This window comes from Crocuta crocuta, unplaced genomic scaffold (assembly GCF_008692635.1).
Source record: "Crocuta crocuta isolate KB4526 unplaced genomic scaffold, BGI_CrCroc_1.0 scaffold70, whole genome shotgun sequence".
Taxonomy (NCBI): domain Eukaryota; kingdom Metazoa; phylum Chordata; class Mammalia; order Carnivora; family Hyaenidae; genus Crocuta; species Crocuta crocuta.
The window spans coordinates 7405385-7424520 of record NW_027528417.1 but is presented as its reverse complement, the minus strand read 5'-3'; the positions used below and the strand labels follow the sequence as shown (position 1 = coordinate 7424520).

Sequence of the window (19136 nt, the reverse complement as noted above, 5' to 3'; positions counted from 1 at the left end):
TCATCGTTCACATAACAACACCCAGTGCTCATCCCAACAAGTGCCCTCCTCAATGCTTATCACCCATTTCCCCCTCTCTCCCGCCCCTCCTTATCAACCCTTAATTTGTTCTCTGTATTTAAGAGTCTCTTATGGGTTGCCTCCCTCCCTCTCTATTTGTAACTATTTTTTCCACCTTCCCTTCCCCCATGGTCCTCTGTTAAGTTTCCCAAATTCCACATATGAGAGAAAACATAGGGGCGCCTGGATGGCTTAGTCGGTTGAGCGTCCGACTTTCGCTTAGGTCATGATCTCGCGGTTCGTGGGTTCGAGCCCCACATCGGGCTCTGTGCTGACTGCCAGCTCAGAGCCTAGAGCCTGTTTCAGTCTGTGACTCCCTCTCCCTCTGACCCTCCCCTGCTCATGCTGTCTCTCTCTCTCTCTCTCTCTCCTAGAAATAAATAAAACATTAAAAAAAAGAGAGAGAGAGAGAGAGAGAAAACATATGATAGCTGTCTTTCTCTGACTGACTTATTTCACTTAGCATAATACTCTCCAGTTCCATCCATGTTGCTGCAGATGGCAGGATTCATTCTTTCTCATTGCCAACTAGTATTCCATTGTATATATAAACCACATCTTCTTTATCAATTCATCAGTTGGTGGGCATTTAGGCTCTTTCCGTAATTTGGTCATTGTTGAAAGCACAGCTATAAACATTGGGGTACATGTGCCTCTATGAATCAGCACTCCTGTATCCTTTGGATAAATTTCTAGTATAAACACATTCCCTTCTAATCCCAGAACCATGTAATATATATCAAGGCCACAACTTTCTTTCCTCATGCAAATTCAGTTTATATCATGGCCATTGAGGAATGTGTACCCCCCATTCCTGGAAAGGACATATGACGTCAGAGCTTCTGGGGATCACAGGAACATACCAGAGGCACTCCTCTGGAAAACCAGAGGACACCAGGAATGTGGGTGTTCCATAATAAAAATGAACTGGTGCATTGACATAGGCTTGTTTGGGATAACTCTGAAGGACATAAATGTCAATCTGGCCTTGAGATGAATTCTTTGTGTGAGGAGCATCAGGAAAATCAATAGTGATCCAATTACTTTCATTTTTAGAATAAGTTAAAAAGTCAAACAAGGTGAAAAAGGCCAAAAACAAAAGATAACATTGTATGCTTCCACTTCTATAAAGTACCTACAATAAGCAAATTCACAGAGACAGAAAGATGAAAGAGGCAGGAAGGAGGCATGAAAGGGTGTAATTTCTGTTTGGGTGATGAAGAATTTTTGTAAATATCAGTGATGGTTACATAATACTGTGGATGTAATTAATGCTACTGAATTGTACACTGGAAAATGGTTAAAATAACAAAATTTATGCTACATATATTTTACCACAACTAAAAAATATAGCATAATATTCCCAAATCATCCAATTCTATATTCTAAATAGGTTAATTATATAGAATAAATTATATTTCAATAAGTTATTTTTATTTTATGTTTTAAGTTTATTTATTTTGAAAGAGAGAGAGAGAGAGAGTGTGTGTGAGCATGAACACAAGTGGGGGAGAGGCAGAGAGAAGGAAAGACAGAATCCCAAGCAGGCTTCACACCATCAGCACAGAACCCAATGTGGGGCTAAAACTCAGAACCGGGAGGTCATGAACTGAGCTGAGACCAAGGGTCAGAGGCATAACAAATTACGCCACCCAGACGTCCCAATAAAGTTGTTTAAAAACTTTTTAAAAAATTTTATTTATTTTTGCAGGAGAGAGAGACAGAGTGTGAGCAGGGGAGGGGCAGAGAGAGGGAGACACAGAATCTGAAGTAGGCTCTAGGCTCTGAGCTGTCGATGCGGGGCTCAAACCCAGGAGCCATGAGATAATGACCTGAGCTGAAGTCGGAGGCTTAACCAACTGAGCCACCCAGTCGCCCCTAAAGTTGTTTTTTAAAAAGGCAACCAAGGGTATTGTGGGTTCCCTACATGTCAGCTGAAAGAGGAATGAAATCCAACTACTGACACACAGAACAGTGAATTTTTACATAAAGATAAACACAGAGAAAGTCCTCGACTCTCATGAGAGAAATCAGGATGGAAAGGGTAGTTCTGATGGGCTCTGTTACCTACCAAGCTGGAGAGCCCTGAGTTGTTCTCAAAGGGTGAGTGGGTCAGGGCTACTCAAGACACAGCTCAAACTGGATGAAACCAAGAGGAATAGAAAGTCCCAAGATGAACTGGCTTCAGGTACAGCCTGATCCAGAATTCAAACGATGTCACCAAGACTTAGTTTTGTCTTTGTCTCTTGGCTCCGCTGGCTGTGACGTTGTCTTCATTCTCTGGATCCTCACTGTGATCAGATCACGGTGACCTCGTTGTGGCCCGATGATGGTGACCTTATATGATGCAGTCATTTCAGAAGCTCCCCCTCTTCTCCTAGATTCACAGACACTGGGGTACACCTCTTTTCTAGAAGTTTTAAATCAAAAGCTTAATCTTCTCTATGACTGGTGCAGCTTAGGTTACTTGATCATTCCTGAACCAGTCGCTGTGCCCAAAGAAATGTGATGTGTTGAATGGCTTAGGCCTGGTAATGTGCTCACCACTGGAGCCATGGATGGAGCCCTCCGCAGATGATGGGCGAGTGAAGGATGGGCAGGTCCAGGTAGAAAATTTAGAGTGCTCACGCTTTGGAGGCAGCTTATGAATCCACCTTACAGAGGCGGAGAGCACTCTCAGGAATGACAGAGATGGACTTGCCCCAAGAGATTTAAGTTTATCTCAAAACCAGTGGCAGAATCTCATCCCTTAACATTACAGTTTGGGCTGCCTTGAGGCTGGTTTAGTCCATCTTCTATGCACACTAACCTTTCATGTCTCAGCTTACTACATTTTAATTTTCATGTATGTCCTCCCATTAGCCTGACAGTTCCTTCAAGTTTAAGGGCAGAAGATGTGTCTGGTTCCTCACTGAGCCCACCCTAGACCCAGTACATAGTCTGTCCTTAATAACTGCTCTTTTAATGATTGAATGAATAAAGGAAGACTGAAGAGTAGGATGCAGGTCGAACAGTGTGGGGGAGCCGTGTCTGGCTATAATTATTATCTAACTTGGTAGGTCAGTTGGATAGTTGCACAGGTCTAAGCACTTTTTCCTCATTTTAAAACAAATTGATTCTAGGAAGTTCTAATTTCACTCATGTGACCAAGATGCTCAAAACGTGTTTGGTAGGCATGTTTGTGTGTGTATGACTGTGTGAAACTACCTGCATGAGAACAGTTACTCAAAATCTACTTTCTTCTCTGCCATTAAAACCTTTTAAAATATTTTGTTTAATTTTTAATAGGTAATTTATTTGTTTTGAAATTGTGATCAAATGTAATAGATTTTTTGCATATCTTTCCATATACAGAACAAGCAAATATGCATTAATATTACTCCCTGTTGCACGCATAGATACTGATTTGAGGCTCCTTTTTATTTAAAATTATTTCATAAATATCTTTCCATATTAGCATGTGGAGAGTTGCCTGCTTAATTCCAAGGCTGCAAAGAATTCCACTGAATGAAATCATTTCGTAACTTGTGTAATACTGATGGAAATATAAGTTGTTTCTAATAGTTTATTTTAACCAAATACGTGAATGAATGGGGATGGCTGTGTTCCAGCAAAATTATTTATGAGAATAGTCTGCTGGCCAGGTTTCATCTGTGAGTTGTAGTTTGCCAGCCTCTGCCCTAAACTGTTCCATGACATCTCTGCACCAACCCCAATAATAATAAAAATGGTAGATGCTTTATGTTTTCCGAGGTGCTCTAGTGAATGCACTAAAGTCTTGCACAGAAGTGGAGCTCTGGACAAATAGCAGTGAAGGTATGGGGGAGAGAAAAGAGGGCTAATCACCAGACCGCCTCTGAAAGACTTCTGATCCCCTCTCCCAACTTTGGGAGAAGAGACATAGTCTCTCTTGACTACAGGTTTTCTGGAAAGCATGAGAATTCAAGATTACATTTGAAAAATGACTTAAAAGTACATAAAGTTGCAAAATACTCTCGTGATGAGTAGTAGTGGTGACTTTTTTGCAAATTTAGTTGAAGAGTTAAAAGGAAATAGAGATGTGCCATTAAGACTGACAGGTCAATTATGTGAGTATAAGGCTTTGTCCAGACAAACTAGGACAAATTAGTCATTCCAGCTTGTTAATTATCTAAACTTAAAGATGAGTGCTTTGAAAGACTTGAGAAAGGCAAATTATTCTACTACAGGGATAATTGTGAGTGATCTAAGAAAGTTTAGAAAAACTTGAAAATCTAGAAAAGGAAATCTAAGAGACATTGCTTTGATTTATGTCTTTAAGTTCTTGCTTTGCTTATGTTTTCAAGTTTTTTATTTGCTTTAAAGATATAGAAATTAGAAATGGAATATCATGCACGCCAAAACCTTAAGCAGTGCTCCAGTCCCTAACTCATATCTATGAAAAGGCCATCACTAAAGATTTTTGAGCCCATGTGCATTTAGGGTTAAGGTTTTGGAGTTTATGGCCTGTTTCTTTTATGATTCTCTATTTATCATTTTTAATTAATCAACTAATTACCAGTCATAATCGAGCCAGCCAGAAGGACTTCAGTGTGTTCAAAAGTTTAGCATTATTGTCAATCATTTCAACATCTTTTAACTCTTTGGAGCTAGAAGGAATTTTAAAGATAACCCAATCTGGTGCCCTCATCTCACAAATGCGGATGTCCTTGACCATGACCCCATTGTGACTAGATGAACAAAACAATGGCTTCTCCCACTGCTCCCTACTAGATGGCAGTTTTGTGGGGATCTGCAAGGATGCTGTGATAGGCAGAATAGTGGTCCTCCAAAGATCTCCATTCCCTTACACCTGAAACCTCTGAACATGTTATTTACATGACAAGAAAGAAAGGACCTGGAGATGGGGAGCTTATCTTGGATATCTGGGTGGGCCAATCTAATCACACAAGTCTTTATAAGGAAGAGAAGAGGCAGAAAGGTGAGCCAGAGGGGCACCTGGGTGGCTCAGTAGATTAAGTGTGTCCAACTTTGGCTCAGGTCATGATCTCACAGTTCGTGGGGTCAAGTCCCACATCAAGCTTTGTGCTGACAACTCAGAGCCTGGAACCTGCTTCAGATTCTGTGTCCACACCCCTCCCCTCACCCCTCTCCCGCTCACACTCTTGGTGTTTCTCTCTCTAAAATAAATAAACATTAATAAATACTTAAAAGAAAGGTGAGTCTGAGATACAACAACATTAGAAAAAGAAGGAGGGAGTCAAAGCATGAGAGGGTTTTGACCCATCATTGCTGGTTTTGAAGATAGGGGACGGGAGGTGGCATCAAGGAATGCAGATGGCCCCTGGGAACGGCCCTCAGCTTACAGTTAGCAAGGAAATGGGATCTTGGTCCTACAGTTACAAGGATCTTTATTCTTTTTTGTTTTAATAGTTTATTGTCAAGTTGGTTTCCATATAACACCCAGTGCTCATCCCCACAAGTGCCCTCCTCCATGCCCATCACTCCTCTCCCCTCCCCCCATACCCATCAGTTCTCAGTTTGTTCTCAGCATCCAAGGGTCTCTCATGGTTTGCCTCCCTCCCTCTCCCCCACTATTTTCCCCCCTTCTTTTCCCCCACGGTCCTCCATTAAGTTCCCCCTAATCCTCCTATACGTGCAAACATATGGTAGCTGTCCTTCTCTGCCTGACTTATTTCACTCAGCATAACACCCTCAAGTTCCATCCATGTTGCTACACATGGCCAGATTTCATTGTTTTTCATTGCCACGTAGTATTCCATTGTATAGATAAACCACATCTTCTTGAAGGATCTTTATTCTGCCAACAACCTGAATGAGCAATGGAATAGGTTCTCTCCTACAAAACTTTAATATAATAAGTTTGTGTAGCTTAAGCTGCTAAGTTTGATGTAGCTTGCTTGGTACAGCAATGATAGAAAACTAATACACTGTGTTGGTGACAGACCCTGCCTGCTTCAGAATATTCTTGGGTATAGCAACTGATGTCATAGAAAAGATTCTAGAAGAGCACGTTATGGAGAAGCACTTGGGGTTTAGAAGCTCTTGGGTGGAGGTAAGCAGCTTACCAAGGAAGTGGAATCTGAAAAGCCCAGGGAACTGAGTGCATAGAGCAACTTTCCTGCTATAAAGGTCAAAGCTGCCACAGTGGCTGCTCCTCCCCTCCTGTGAGGAGGCACCAAGGTCTACAGAAGGACTGGTGAACTGGTAAGCTCCTGGGCGGGCAGGAACCAGCACAGTTATGGTGATACCCAGGTGCAAGAGACACTCAGAAATCCATTTATTGCTTATACAACGACAGTTCTGTTGGGAAGAGTTGGCATTCATTCATTCATTCATTCATCCATTCAACAGAGATTCAGAGCACCTACTATACATCAGGCTCTGTTCTAAGTTCTGGGGATAAAGCAGAGAACAAAACAGACTAGGTTTCTGCATTCTGGGTGCTTACTCTCTGGTATGGGAGATAGAGGAACAAATAAATGAACCAGGTAATTTCTGAAACTGACTTATGTTATGAAGAAAAAAAGAAATGATTTTCTGTGATGGAGCAGTGATCGGAGGAGATACTGAGATAAGTTTTGAGCTGAGACCATGACCACAAAAAGCAAGCTGTGTGGTGATTGGGCGAGTCCTATTCCAGGCAGAAGAAACAGCAGATGAAAGGGGTGCCTGGGTGGCTTTGCTGGTTAAGTGTCTGACTCTTGATTTCAGCTCAGGTCATGACTGTGAGCATGGCGGAAAGAGAGGTGTGAAATCAGACTAGAGAAGTGCTCAAGGGATAGAGCAGGAAGGGTCTTGTTGGCCTGGTTGAGAAGTTGGATCTCATTTGAAGTGTCAGGGGAACCCACTGGAGGTGGGTGATATGACTGGATATATGTTTTTAAAAAAGACTTTCTATTGTTGTGTGGATAATAGGGATGGGGGAATAGGAGAGGACTGTAGGGTTTCAGAGTGCATCTAGAAACCTCTACAGAAGTCACAGGTAATGGTGACTTCTGGACTGGGGTGGTGGCAGAGGAGATGGCGGGACGTGGAGAAACTGGTAGAGGAGGAGTCAGGACTCTCAGTGAAATCACTAAGAGGTTAGGACGGAGGACTCAACATGCCTTTTATGAGTCTGGGAGACAGATATCACCTGAAAATAGCCTTTGCTCTGCTGGAAAATGTAAACATGAACTTCTCTTCCAATATGCATTGGAATTTTGTTATTAAGGTAAAGGCAAGGAGGGTGACCACAGCTCAAAAAGACACATGTCTTCTGGGGATTATATACTTTGCATATTTGACTCATTTCCTTTTTAAATCAACATAATTAAGTAAGTATTATTTTAATCATTATTTAGATGAGGTACAGAGAGGCTGAGTAACTCTCTTCGATCATTCCTGGGATCCCTGAAATCCCAGCTATTACAGGGTAAAGTCAGAATTTGAACCCAGACAATCCGACTCCCAAGCCTGAGCACTTAAATGCTAAGTCCTCCTCTAAAATGTCATATAACGGTGAGGTCTGTAACCAATCATGTGACTTGAGAGTTTAAACAAATGTTGAATAGTAAAATGCTTCGAGTTCAGGAACGTATTCATTTATTTCTAACCTTTTCCCAAGTTAGACATTTGTGTCATTAGTTCTCAACAGGGGACACCTTTGTTCACCAGGAGACGTTTGGCAGTGTATGAAGACATTTTTGTTTGTCACAACTGAAGGGGAGGAGCTACTGGCGCCTCAAGGCAGGTGTGTTCCCAAATAAACCCCAATGCATAGACCAGCCCCCAGGAAAAAGGATATTCCAGCCTAAGTGCCCAGGTCAAGAACCCCTTGTGCAAGTGAATGTAGGCTGGAGGACACGCATACACCTGTGGATGATAACAAACAGGAGGATGCAATTAGTTGTCTAATTAATATCTATTTCCGCAGTGTTGGGGATTGTAGGGCTTGCCAGGAAGAAGATGTGTGTCATTTCCAATTGCACATTCTAGTCTGAGAGACAGGACACAGCACAGAACAGGACAATCACCTGCAAGGTGGTCTGGAGGTGACTCTGAGGGCAGTAGGGGCTCAGAGTGGGGACGTTCATCCAGGATTGCATCAGGCTTCAAGGAGGTGGCACCTATAGTGAACAGTCTGAAGATGGAGCAGTGATTGGGTGGGGAAAAGCATGGTAGGATTGGGAAGAGCCATGAGTGGAGATACTAAGGTGAAGGGGCACGGGTAGTGGGGTGGGAGGCAGGGAGGTGCAGAGAGGAACAGAAAAGGAGCAACATGAGAATTCAGAGCTGACTGAAGGATTCCTCCTGATGGAGGGAGGACAGGGTAAGGCCAGATTATGGAGGGCTTAGAAAGCCAAGTGTGGGTTTGCTATGATAAGGACTAGAAAACTAGAAGCATTCCAAAAGTAACATTTGTACATGCGTTGGGGCCATTCCTCACTCATGTTTGAAAACACCACCTTGGGGTGCCTGGGTGGCCCAGTAGGTTAAGCATCAGACTCTTGATTTTGGCTCAGATCATGATCTCACAGTTTGTGGGTTCGAGCCCCTAGCTAGGCTCCATGGTGACAGTGTGGAGACTGCTTGAGATTCAATTCCTTTCTCTCTCTCTCTCTCTCAAAATAAATATATAAACTTAGGAAAGGAAAAATAAACACTGCCTGGAATAGTGGAGACAAAGAGGCTGGACTACAGCTTGCAGTGATGAGAGGGCTTTAGGTGAAGGTGCAGAAGGAGGTTCAGGGGATGGTGATGAGGGAGGTTTGGTGAAGGTGCAGAAGGAGGTTCAGGGGATGGTGATGAGGGAGATTTAGGTGAAGGTGCAGAAGGAGGTTCAGGGGATGGTGATGAGAGAGGTTCAGGTGAAGGTGCAGAAGGAGGTTCAGGGGATGGTGATGAGGGAGGTTTAGGTGAAGGTGCAGAAGGAGGTTCAGGGTGTTGCACATGAATTTAGCCACGTCTTTCCATCCTGACCCAGAGTTTACCTTCTGGGCCTGCACTCAGAGTTACCTACATAACTATCCTCAGGTGTAAGGCAGAAAACAAATAAGAGGTCAAGGGTTAATGTCTTGTGCTACTGGTTGTTTATGACACAGTTTGCATACTTTGTCCTTGAGATAATGGCTATTCCCTTAGAACTCCCCAAAACCCTAAACCTTGTCTTCAAAATTATAAATGTTTTCCTACACACCAGGATAAGGGCTGCTCTCTTTATCATTTTGTAGCCTTTTCACAATAACCGCTCAATTCTGCTTTTGTACTTCCCACTTCTCTGTTGCTCATTATGAAAAGCCCTAAGCCCTTGGACTCAGGGCCACATATTTAGAGTTCTGTGTTAACTCTGTGCGGTCCCAGCCGGTCATAAAGACTTAATTCGGCTTCATCTTATTTTAAAAAAATTTTTTAATGCTTTATTTATTTCTGAGAGAGAGAGAGAGACAGTGTGAGCAGGGCAAGGTCAGAGAGAGGAGACAGAATCTGAAGCAGGCTCCAGGCTCTGAGTAGCTGTCAGCACAGAACCCGACTCGGGGCTTGAACCCACAAACCATGAGATCATGACCTGAGCCAAAGTCAGGCACTTAACCGACTGAGCCACCCAGGCGCCCCTTAATTCAGCTTCGGTAATCTCGGTTGGCCTCTGTGTCTCTCGGCATAACAAGGGGATGGTGATGATAGAGGTTTAAGGTTTGGTGATGAGGTGGGTCAGGAGATGAGAGAGGTTCCGGGGATGATGATGAGGGTGGTTAATGGGATGGTGATGAGGGGGTTTAGATGGTGACAACAGAAACGGAGAAGGAAGAACTCCACACCCCACACATGACCCCCCATTCTCACAGATGAGAAAGCACAGGAATTGTGACGCACAGGGACTTGCCTGCTTTTGTCAGTGAGAACCCGCCTGCTATGTGGCAGGCCTGGGCTGGACTGGCATTGGTCTCCTTGTGTGGACAGCCAGAGAAAAGCTCAGCAGAGCTTGACTTGTAGACTACCTGGGGACAAGATTGTGGAAAGGGTGAGACTCTGAATATATTCTAGGATAAAATGCAGGGGTGGAAATATTCAACGTAATAACAGTGCTTGAGAGGTGGGACCACAATGAAGTTTTTCCTTCTTTCTGTTTTCTAACTTATACCTAATAAACAAGTTCTACTTGCGTAATAAATGGGAAGAGAGATTTTGACGCCATTGGGTTTTGTTGGAGGGAAAGAATGTGCGGGTGTGACCTTCACAAGAGCAATTTCCTTAGGAAATAGGGGGTCAAGTAGAGGAAGAGAAGCAGGGTTTGCAGTGACATGAAGCAGAGGATTAGGGTGGGAAGAAGTATCCCGGTTAAGCCAGGGGAGACTCCCCTTTTTCTGAAACACACTGACTTGCACACCCCCACCCTTTTCCTTCAGAGAAACCAGGGGTCCTGGCAGGAATCCTCTGTGACTCGGCCAGCTCACCTGAGCTGCCAGGAGCCTGAGAAGATGAAGGTCTCCATGGTTCTTTCCCTCATCGGCTACCTCGTGGTCCCAAGTGGCGGGGCTGTCATGGGGCGCTGCGTGGTGGCTAAGAAGCTCAAAGATGGAGGCCTGGATTATTTCGAGGGCTACAGCCTTGCAAACTGTGAGTAGGCCCCTCTAAGCCCCTCCTCTCCTCACCCCCTTTTCCTCTGGCCTCTGCCCAGGCATCCCCAACTCTGCCTTCCTCCTAGCCACCCACCTCCTGTTCCATCTCAGGGGTGTGCCTGGCTTATTTTGAGAGCAAGTTCAACCCCACGGCCGTCTATGAGAACTTCCAACGTGACTACACCGGCTACGGCCTCTTTCAGATCCCCAACCGTGACTGGTGCGACACAGGCAGGAACCGCTGCCACATGTCCTGCTCCGGTAGGTCCCCTCCCTCCGTGCCACACCCAGGCACCGGGCACGGGGGCTGCAGCACACGCTCCCGAGGCCTGTCTTCGGGGTGGCCGGAGTGTGCAGGTTTAGAGCAGGGAGGAGGCGGGCCTGGAGACGGGGCTACAGAGACAGCAGGCTGAGCTGTCCAAAGAGTAGTGGAGGTGCCCATCCAGAGAGACAGAGAAGGCATCAGAAGTGTTGAGAGGAGGCGGAGGAGAGGCCGTGGGCATCGGAGCCCACCTGAGCCTGAAGGGTTAGAGCAGAGGCCTCTGCGGGGACCTCGTTTTGCCCACACCTGGGCACAACGTTCTACTTCAAGAGGAACGGTTGCTGCCACGTGGACAGGCAAAGTGGTCACGGAAAGGAGACAGGAGTAAGCTCTTCCAAGGGGAGCTTTCCCTGCCGCTCTCAGGGGGTCCCGAGTACCTGTGGTCAAGGGTTTGCACTTGCCCGGGGTTCCATCATCCTACCACTTGCTGAGCACCCACTGAGTGCCAGGTCTCCTGAAGTTGCCATTGTAGTGCTGGCAGCCTGCCAGGTACTCCCGTAAGCTCTTCATGGATCTGAATCCGTGTAATATTCACAAAGGCACCCATGACATGGGCACCATTATTATCCCCATTCTATAAATGGGGAAACTGAGGTCCAGAGAGGGTTAGTACATGCCCAAAGCCACACAGCTGGTGGGTGGTATTGTTGAGAGCCAAACCCAAGCAGGTTGACTCCTGAGTCAGGGCTGAATCGACAGGGTGCAGCAGAGCTCCCTCTGATACCTGGGGCTGTCATTCAGCTTCAGGAGGGTCTAAGGGCCCAGTGTTCTCAGTGTCTCCCTAACGAGCACACCTGCCTCCCCCGTGATAAATGAGAAGTGTTCTAGAACCTATGGCTGCTGAGCTGGGTCATTAGGAGACAGAGTGGGGAGGTCATGGTAAAGACTTCTTATGTGGGCCAGGAGAGTCCTGCTTGGTATGGGGCCCCACGCTCGTCCTTGGGGCTACAAACAGGAGTGAGACCGTTCCCAGGTTCAAGGTCAGGCAGTATTGCCAAGAAGGAGTGAAAGGTGCAGAAAACACCTTTGGGATTCCCAGTGGGATTCCCAGCTGCTCCCCTTACAGGTGCACAGCATGACTTGTGCGAGTCACTCCCTAGAGCTCCCTCATCTGTGAAGTGAGGACAACATTAACTACTTTCTAAGGTTGCTGTGAGCATTCAGTGGGATAATGTATGTATCATTCCATTCAGTGTCTCCCTGAGCTTCCTGGTAGCCAAGCCAAAAAGAGAAACCAAATAGATATATCTCTCATAAAAAGATTAATTGACTGATTCATTGATTCGTTGATTGCCAGAATCTGACTGGAGAAACAAATAACTATCTGTAATAGAGGGGGTACTGAGTGCTGTGATGAAAATATGGTTCAATATCTTTTAAAAAATCCTCCCACTAGATAAAATGTGAAAAATTAAACCTGGGGTGACTGAAAGACTCAGTTGATAGAGCACGTGACTCTTGATCTCAGGGTCTTGAGTTCAAGCTCCTTATTGGGTGTGGAGCCCACTTGAAAAAGAAATCTATAGTCCCTGGTTGACCTGGCAAGAAAGGAAAACCCCTACAGGCTAAAATCAGGAGCAAGAATCCAGGCAGATAAATGAAGATTGAAGGGGATGGTGAACTTGGGGACATCAGCTGATTCCCTGTGGCCTAAGGCAAAGGTTTGAGGTCATCGTGTAAATGGGGCCTGAGCAAGGCAAGGAGGTGCGCCGGAGACACTCCGAGAGCTGCACTGTCAGCTGGAAGAGATGAGCTAGAATGTTCTGAAAGCAAAGACATTCTAAAAAGAGGGGGAAACAGTCCTTGGGAATTTGTAGCCGCAAGCCAGCAGGATTTCCTTGAGCCACCAGGAAGCAAGGCACCATAGAGAGGTACTAGGCCCTGCGCTAAGTCCTGGGAGCAGTTCAGCGGGATTTTATCCTGTCCTCATGTGGCAGGTCTATCTGGCTTTGAGGCCACACAGAATCTTGGCTCCACCTCTTACTGGTTATGTGATCTGAGCCTTAGCTTTTTATCTGTAAACTGGTGGCAATAAGAGTACCTACCTCACAGGGCTTTTGTTGAGTTCTTAACGTACTGCAGCTAATGTACATTAGCGCTAAGCATGATGTCTGGTATACTGCCCGATGCGTGATGAACACAACTTCATTCAAATAATTTACACAGCAGCTGAGGATTAGGACACGTGCACACACACTTAGACACACACACACACACATGTGTGTGTGTATGCACATGTGTAAGTGTGTATGCACATGTGTATCTATGTGTGCACATATGTATGTTTGTGTAGTTATATATATATGTATTTAGTGGCTAAGTGCTGCATCAAAATGACATTTTATTCAGAAAAGGGAACAGGGCGCAGTCACCCTGAGCTTTCTGGTAGCCAAGACGAAAGGAGAAACCTAACAGGCCCAAGCTCACCAACCAGTGAGCATGGTGGTCAGTGGCAGACTTTTAAGGACTGTCCTATTTAGTTGAGCTGATCCAGGTTGGGAGATGAGCATGAATGAAGTCCAGGAAGAGGAACTGCATGTGATTCCCAAGCTGTGGGCATCAGGGGTAAAGCACCCACTTTCAGGATGGCAATAGCTTTGTCTCCTGCCCCTTGGTAGGTCTCTAATGGTGGGGTCATGGAGGAAGGTGATGGAAGGGTAAGGTTGTGGAAGTGGGAGGGCATAGGGGGGCAAAGTTGGACTCCTGCCAAGGATTTGGGGGTTTGTTTTACAGCCAAGGGGGCACTGAAATACTGTTTTAAGGGAAAGCAATCAGGGTGTGTTGGGGAAAGGAGGAGACAAAGTGTAGTCATGAAGGAAGCTATTGCAGTAACCCCAGTGGGAAGTCTTGGCTTCCACATTCCAAGGAGAGAATGGGATGATCAATGCCTAGTCATGCTGGTTCCTCAGGGCACCTCTGTTTCTTCTGTCTGGAACAGTTTTCTTTCTGTGATTCCTCCACTCCTTTTCCTTAGTCTTTTAGATGTCACGTGGTCCAATGACCCTTCCCTGACCCCGAAAGCCTGAATGCGGTGCCCCCACTCATCAGCTCCCACACCAAGCTGCATTCCCCCATCACGCCAGATGCGCTTGTATTATAATTGCGAGGGTCTTTATCACCCTCTCTCAGACTGCAGGCTCTAGGAAGTCAGGGACAGATTTACTGTGTTCACCATTCTGTCTGCATCGCTTCTCAGATTGCTTTGCATAGTATATGCACTATACCCAAACATTTTTAATGAAAATATTATTATAAGAATTACAAGAAAAAAATCAATAGATTTAGTAAAAGATTACCACATGCTACTACCTCCCAGTGTTGTCTGAGAAAAATCTAGGGATAGATTTATCCTTGGAATCGTATGGGAGCCTCTCTAAATGTGAGCACCTGTACCTCCCCTGACATCACTCAGACTTAGCTGCCAAGTTGTGGAGTCGTTTTGTTCCACTTCATTTTTTCCCCAGCTTTACTGAATCCAGATTTGAAGAAGACAATTGAATGTGTTAAGAAGATCGTAAAAGAAAAAGACGGGATGGGAGCATGGTAAGTGGTACATTTTCTAATAGTCTATGTTAATGACCTTCGCCCACTATATTTTTATTAAAAAAAATTTTTTTTTAAGTTTATTTATTTGAGAAGGGCAGAGAGACAGGAGAGACAGAGAATCCCAAGCAGGCTTCGGGCTGTCAGCACAGAGCCCAATGCGAGGCTTGAATCCACAACCCTGAGATTATGACCTGAGCCAAAACCAAGAGTTGGACACTTAACCAATTGAGCCACCCAGGTGCCCCCACCCATTATCTTTAATCCTAATCTTGGCCTAATCTTGGTCTTTGCATATCTGTAGTGTGAAACTAGTGGGATCCTACACTCTCTGCCCCTCTCAAATAAATAAATGTGTCCTTTATAAATTAGGGTTATTAGAACTTCATCACACGATCTTTGTGAACTACTTTTTTTCAGGTTTGCTGTTTGTAATTTGACTTTGTTTATGGTGCTTCTTCATATAGGAGTTTTACATTTTTACAGAATCAAATCCCTCAATATTTTGTGAAAATATGAAACAGCACCCCAGGTTTGTAGAGAAATTAAGCCATGTTTTCTTTTATATTAGAACAGTGCCAGGTGCCTAGGTGTCTCAGTCAGTTTAGAGTCTGACTTCGGCTCAGGTCATGATCTCATGGTTTGTGGGTTCAAGCCCCACACTGGGGTCTCTGCTGTTAGCATGGAGCCTGGAACTTTCTTTAGATCCTCTGATCCCCACGTTCTCTGCCACTCCCCTGCTCACACATACATGCTCTCTCTCCCTGTCTCAAAAGTAAATTATTAAAAAAGTTAAAAAATAAAATAATATATAGGACAGTGCCTGGTACAAAATAAGCCCTATATTAAGTTTCTGTTAATACTAGAAAATAGAAGTTTCATGGTGTTGTGTTTTTATATTTAAATTTTTGGTCTTCTTGGAATTTATTTTAGTATAAAAAGTGAAGTAGGGCTCCAGCTTTATGTTTTTCAAATGGTGAGTCAGTGTTCTCAATACTACTTATTCATTAATCCATTTTTCTAATTTAATAAATTGTATTTTAAAGTGGGAGTCGCCTTAATGTGTCTTCCAAGTGTTTAAAATATCTTTCATACAGTCTTTATTCTCCCAATTAATTAGAAGCATGGCTGGCACTGTAGGGTAGGCACTAATGAGCTAAAATCATCTTTATTGTACAACACTAAGGAGAGATATGCTGGATGAGGCTGATTAAGGGCTTGTCACTTGCTCAGGAATCCCAGCAAAGTGAACTCTTATTAAAGTAATAAGCAGCCGTGTCTTTTCAAAGATCAGATCAAGCAGCTCTGCAGGGATGAGGCAGACAGGAAAGGAGAAGTCCAAGGGTCCGTATGCCCACAGGATTCCCTTCTGCAGTGCCTGCCCTGAGCTCTGGAGAGCCTTGCAATTTCTGAAAATATGTATGTGTGTGTTCCCCCGCTGCTTTCCAGTTGTGAGGGGACAGGGGTTCACAGTCCTTTCTCTAACTGTGGGACCCCCTACCCTGGAAGATTCAGGGAGGCCTGCCTGGCTGTGGAATGGCCTAACTAAACAGGGTTTCTAACGGCCTGCTTCTGGCCTGGTGACCCCCAGCTTCTAGGCTGGGAGCAGAGGACCTGGGTCTGGGTACCGGTGTGGGGGCTGGGAAGAGAGAGATCACTTTTAGGGGCATCAGGAGAAAAGTTTTTAAAAACTCAGTCTAGCTGCCCTAGGCAGTGTGGAGGAACTAGAAGGGAGTTTAAAAGGCGACGGGTGAAACATCTGCATGGAAAGGTGAAAGGGGCCCTGGCTCAAGGTCAGGGATTCCCATTTCAGATCAAGGACTCAACCTCTGACCCTGGGCAAGTCACAGAGCTTCTCTGATGCTCACTTCAGAGAAGTTAAGGATACTTCTCTTGTAGGCCTGGGGCAGGGGCTTGCAGTTCTTGGTGTGGGACTTCTGGAAAGAGGTGGAGGGCAGTGTGAGCATGCAGCGGACGCAGGGAGCACCAGCATTTGTGCCAGCATGCCCTGGAGTTAGCAAGACGCTCATACTCAAGATACACTAAGGCCTCAGAGGCCAGGCTGGGCTGTAAAGGGCCCAGCAGGGGCGTGTGGGAGCTGCAGATCCTGAGCTCAGACACTGGGGAGGCCCTGCGTCTCCACTCTCCCTGCTTTCCCCTCTGCAGGCCCTCCTGGTCCCTGAACTGCCAGTACTCGGACACTCTGATGCGGTGGTTGGATGGATGCAGGCTGTAGCCACAGGGGCGGCCCTCACCTCATTCTCTGGCGGCACCTTCCAAATAAAGATGCTGTTCTGTTTGCTGCCTTCACTTGTTCCTGTTGATTATCTCACAGCTTGAAAGCTCCATCGGATGGCAAAGGACAAAAGTTTGCTTCCTCCAGGGATGCAGGATGCAGAATAAACCAGCTGCTTACTCAACCTGGACCAAAGGTCTGCACTTGTCTTATGATCCTGTGATTGCTACTCTGATAACCATTATTTACCGTCATCATGATTTATTCTTATTTAATCTTAGATGTAGGAGTTGGAGGAAGGAAACTATCTAGAAAACAAGGTGTGTCCATGAATGTCAATATTAAATAGGAAAGGGAAGAAAAGACACAGGAGAAGAAAAGAGAGGTCAAGGGCAAGCCAGGCCACCAATCCCAACCTGTGCCCACATTGGGACACGTAGCTGGAAGTGAGACTCCAAAATCCTCCTTGTCCTTCTATTGAGAGAATCAAGTGACAGTTGCTCTTTCTTCTGAAAAGTTTAAGTTTTTTCAAGTTTATGTTAATGCTTATTTATTTTTGAGACACAGAGAGACAGAGTGTGAGCGGGGAGAGGCAGAGAGAGGGAGAGACAGAATCAGAAGCAGGCTCCAGGCTCCCAGCACAGAGCCTGACGTGGGGCTCGAACTCATGATCTATGAGATCATGACCTGAGCCGAAGTCAGACGCTTAACCAACTGAGCCCCTAAAATGTTAAGTTTTAAAAAATTATAAAAAACACATACTCTCATAAGAAAAACTAGAAAAAATACAGATGTATATATACGTATACATATATATACATATACATATATATGTGTGTGTATATNTTTATCAACAGTGCTGTGGGGCACCTGGGTGGCTGTCGGATAATTGTCCAACTCTTGATTTCGGCTCAGGTCATGAGCTCACGGTTTGTGGGATCTAGCCCACATCCCTAGAGAATCTGCTTGGGATTCTCTCCTTCTCTCTCTCTCTCTCTGCACCATTTGCTCTCTCTCCCAAAATAAATCAATAAAAACTTTAAAAAAACCACAATTCTGTGATAATGTTATAGATAGAGTATTGTACCTCGTGTTTTAGAAAGAAAGAACATGGCAGCAAATCTTTCTCCTACGTGCACTGAGTTTTAAACAGAAAGGGATTTATTTCTGAAGCTCAGAGCTTTACAGAATCTTTGCACGGGACGGAGCAGCAGGGCACCCCCGCCCCAGCCATGGGAGCAGCAGCAGCAGCAGAAGCAGCAGAAATATATGTTCATTTGAAACCTGGTCACCTGCTGGAGCCCAGACTCGGAGAGCACAGTCCCTCACCTTTCAGCCCTCACACAGGAAGGAAAGGACTGTAGTGGCTTCAAGCGAAGCACCATGGGTGTCAGAGATTTTTCAACATGAAATCTGAGTGCCAGTTAATATTCCACTGTGTGAATGTACTGTATTTGATTTAGCTTTCCCCCTGCTGTTAGATTTTTAGATCTTGTCATTTTTTAACCATTCTAAAGAATGCTATAGAGCCTGTTTGGCTGCCCCTCTCTTCATTATTTATGCTTTTAAAATTACACCAGACACGTATATTTAATGAAGACAGCTTGGAGAGGACAGACAGTCATAAAGCAGGACATTAAGAATACCCGTCATTCCCCACTGGAAACAGAAATTTGCATCATTGCTACACATCCACAGTTGAGAGCCCTGACGTAGGGACAGTATTAGTCTTTTTTTGTGCGCGCCCTTCTCTGTTTCAGTGTGAGCGTGTGCACGTATTTTTTTCCTTTCAAACATGGACTACCACTGTCTATACAGTTTGTAATATTTCGTGTGGCCTGATATTTCCAGGTTTATGATAGGAAGCCCAGCACTGTTTTTAACCTCACAACATTCCTGTATGTGGACAGACTGTAACATATATAACCTTCTATTGTTACTCTGTTCCATCCAGGCACAAAGTAAATGACCTAAGGGAATGGTGGCCACCGTGAGGCACCACTGAAAGCAAATCAACCCTTCTTTTGTTTGCATCTTGGTTGCTTTCCAAGGGGGAGGGGGGGGAGAGAAATAGCCATAAGTTTGAATTTCAGGGACAGAACTTTGACTCAAGTTCAGTAATGATTGAACAGCTTAACCAATTGGCTTTGTGTGGCTTAGCCCTGTCTAGAGAGAAGGGTATTCCATAGTTCCGAACCACAGGGCATGACTCGCAGAGTAAAATTCCTGCTGGTGGCCACACTTGGTATTGGGGCACCGAGAAGCTAATGAGACCCTGAGAGCCGCTTCCTTATTGAGCTGGGAACCCCATGCTGTTTGTCAGGTGGGCACAAGCATGATAATACACCTGACCTCAACCCAGCCTTCACCCAGA

At 45.0% G+C, this 19136-nt stretch overlaps 1 protein-coding gene across 8 annotated transcripts; it reads left to right on the top strand.

Moving 5' to 3' along the window:
• Positions 1–4891: 4891 nt before the first annotated feature.
• Positions 4892–16946, top strand: LYZL4 (lysozyme like 4). Of its 8 annotated transcripts, none has more exons than XM_077754529.1 (6): positions 6085–6267; positions 7720–7795; positions 10449–10659; positions 10773–10922; positions 14448–14526; positions 16693–16946. In XM_077754529.1, exons 3-6 carry the CDS (start codon positions 10521–10523, stop codon positions 16760–16762), a joined length of 438 nt encoding a protein of 145 aa, XP_077610655.1. In that variant the 5' UTR covers positions 6085–6267; positions 7720–7795; positions 10449–10520; the 3' UTR covers positions 16763–16946. The 8 variants fall into 8 exon arrangements, with proteins under 8 accessions (XP_077610657.1, XP_077610651.1, XP_077610655.1 ...); XM_077754528.1 differs by having other exon boundaries at positions 7690–7795; XM_077754525.1 differs by lacking the exons at positions 6085–6267; positions 7720–7795 and adding an exon at positions 4898–5020.
• Positions 16947–19136: the final 2190 nt, after the last annotated feature.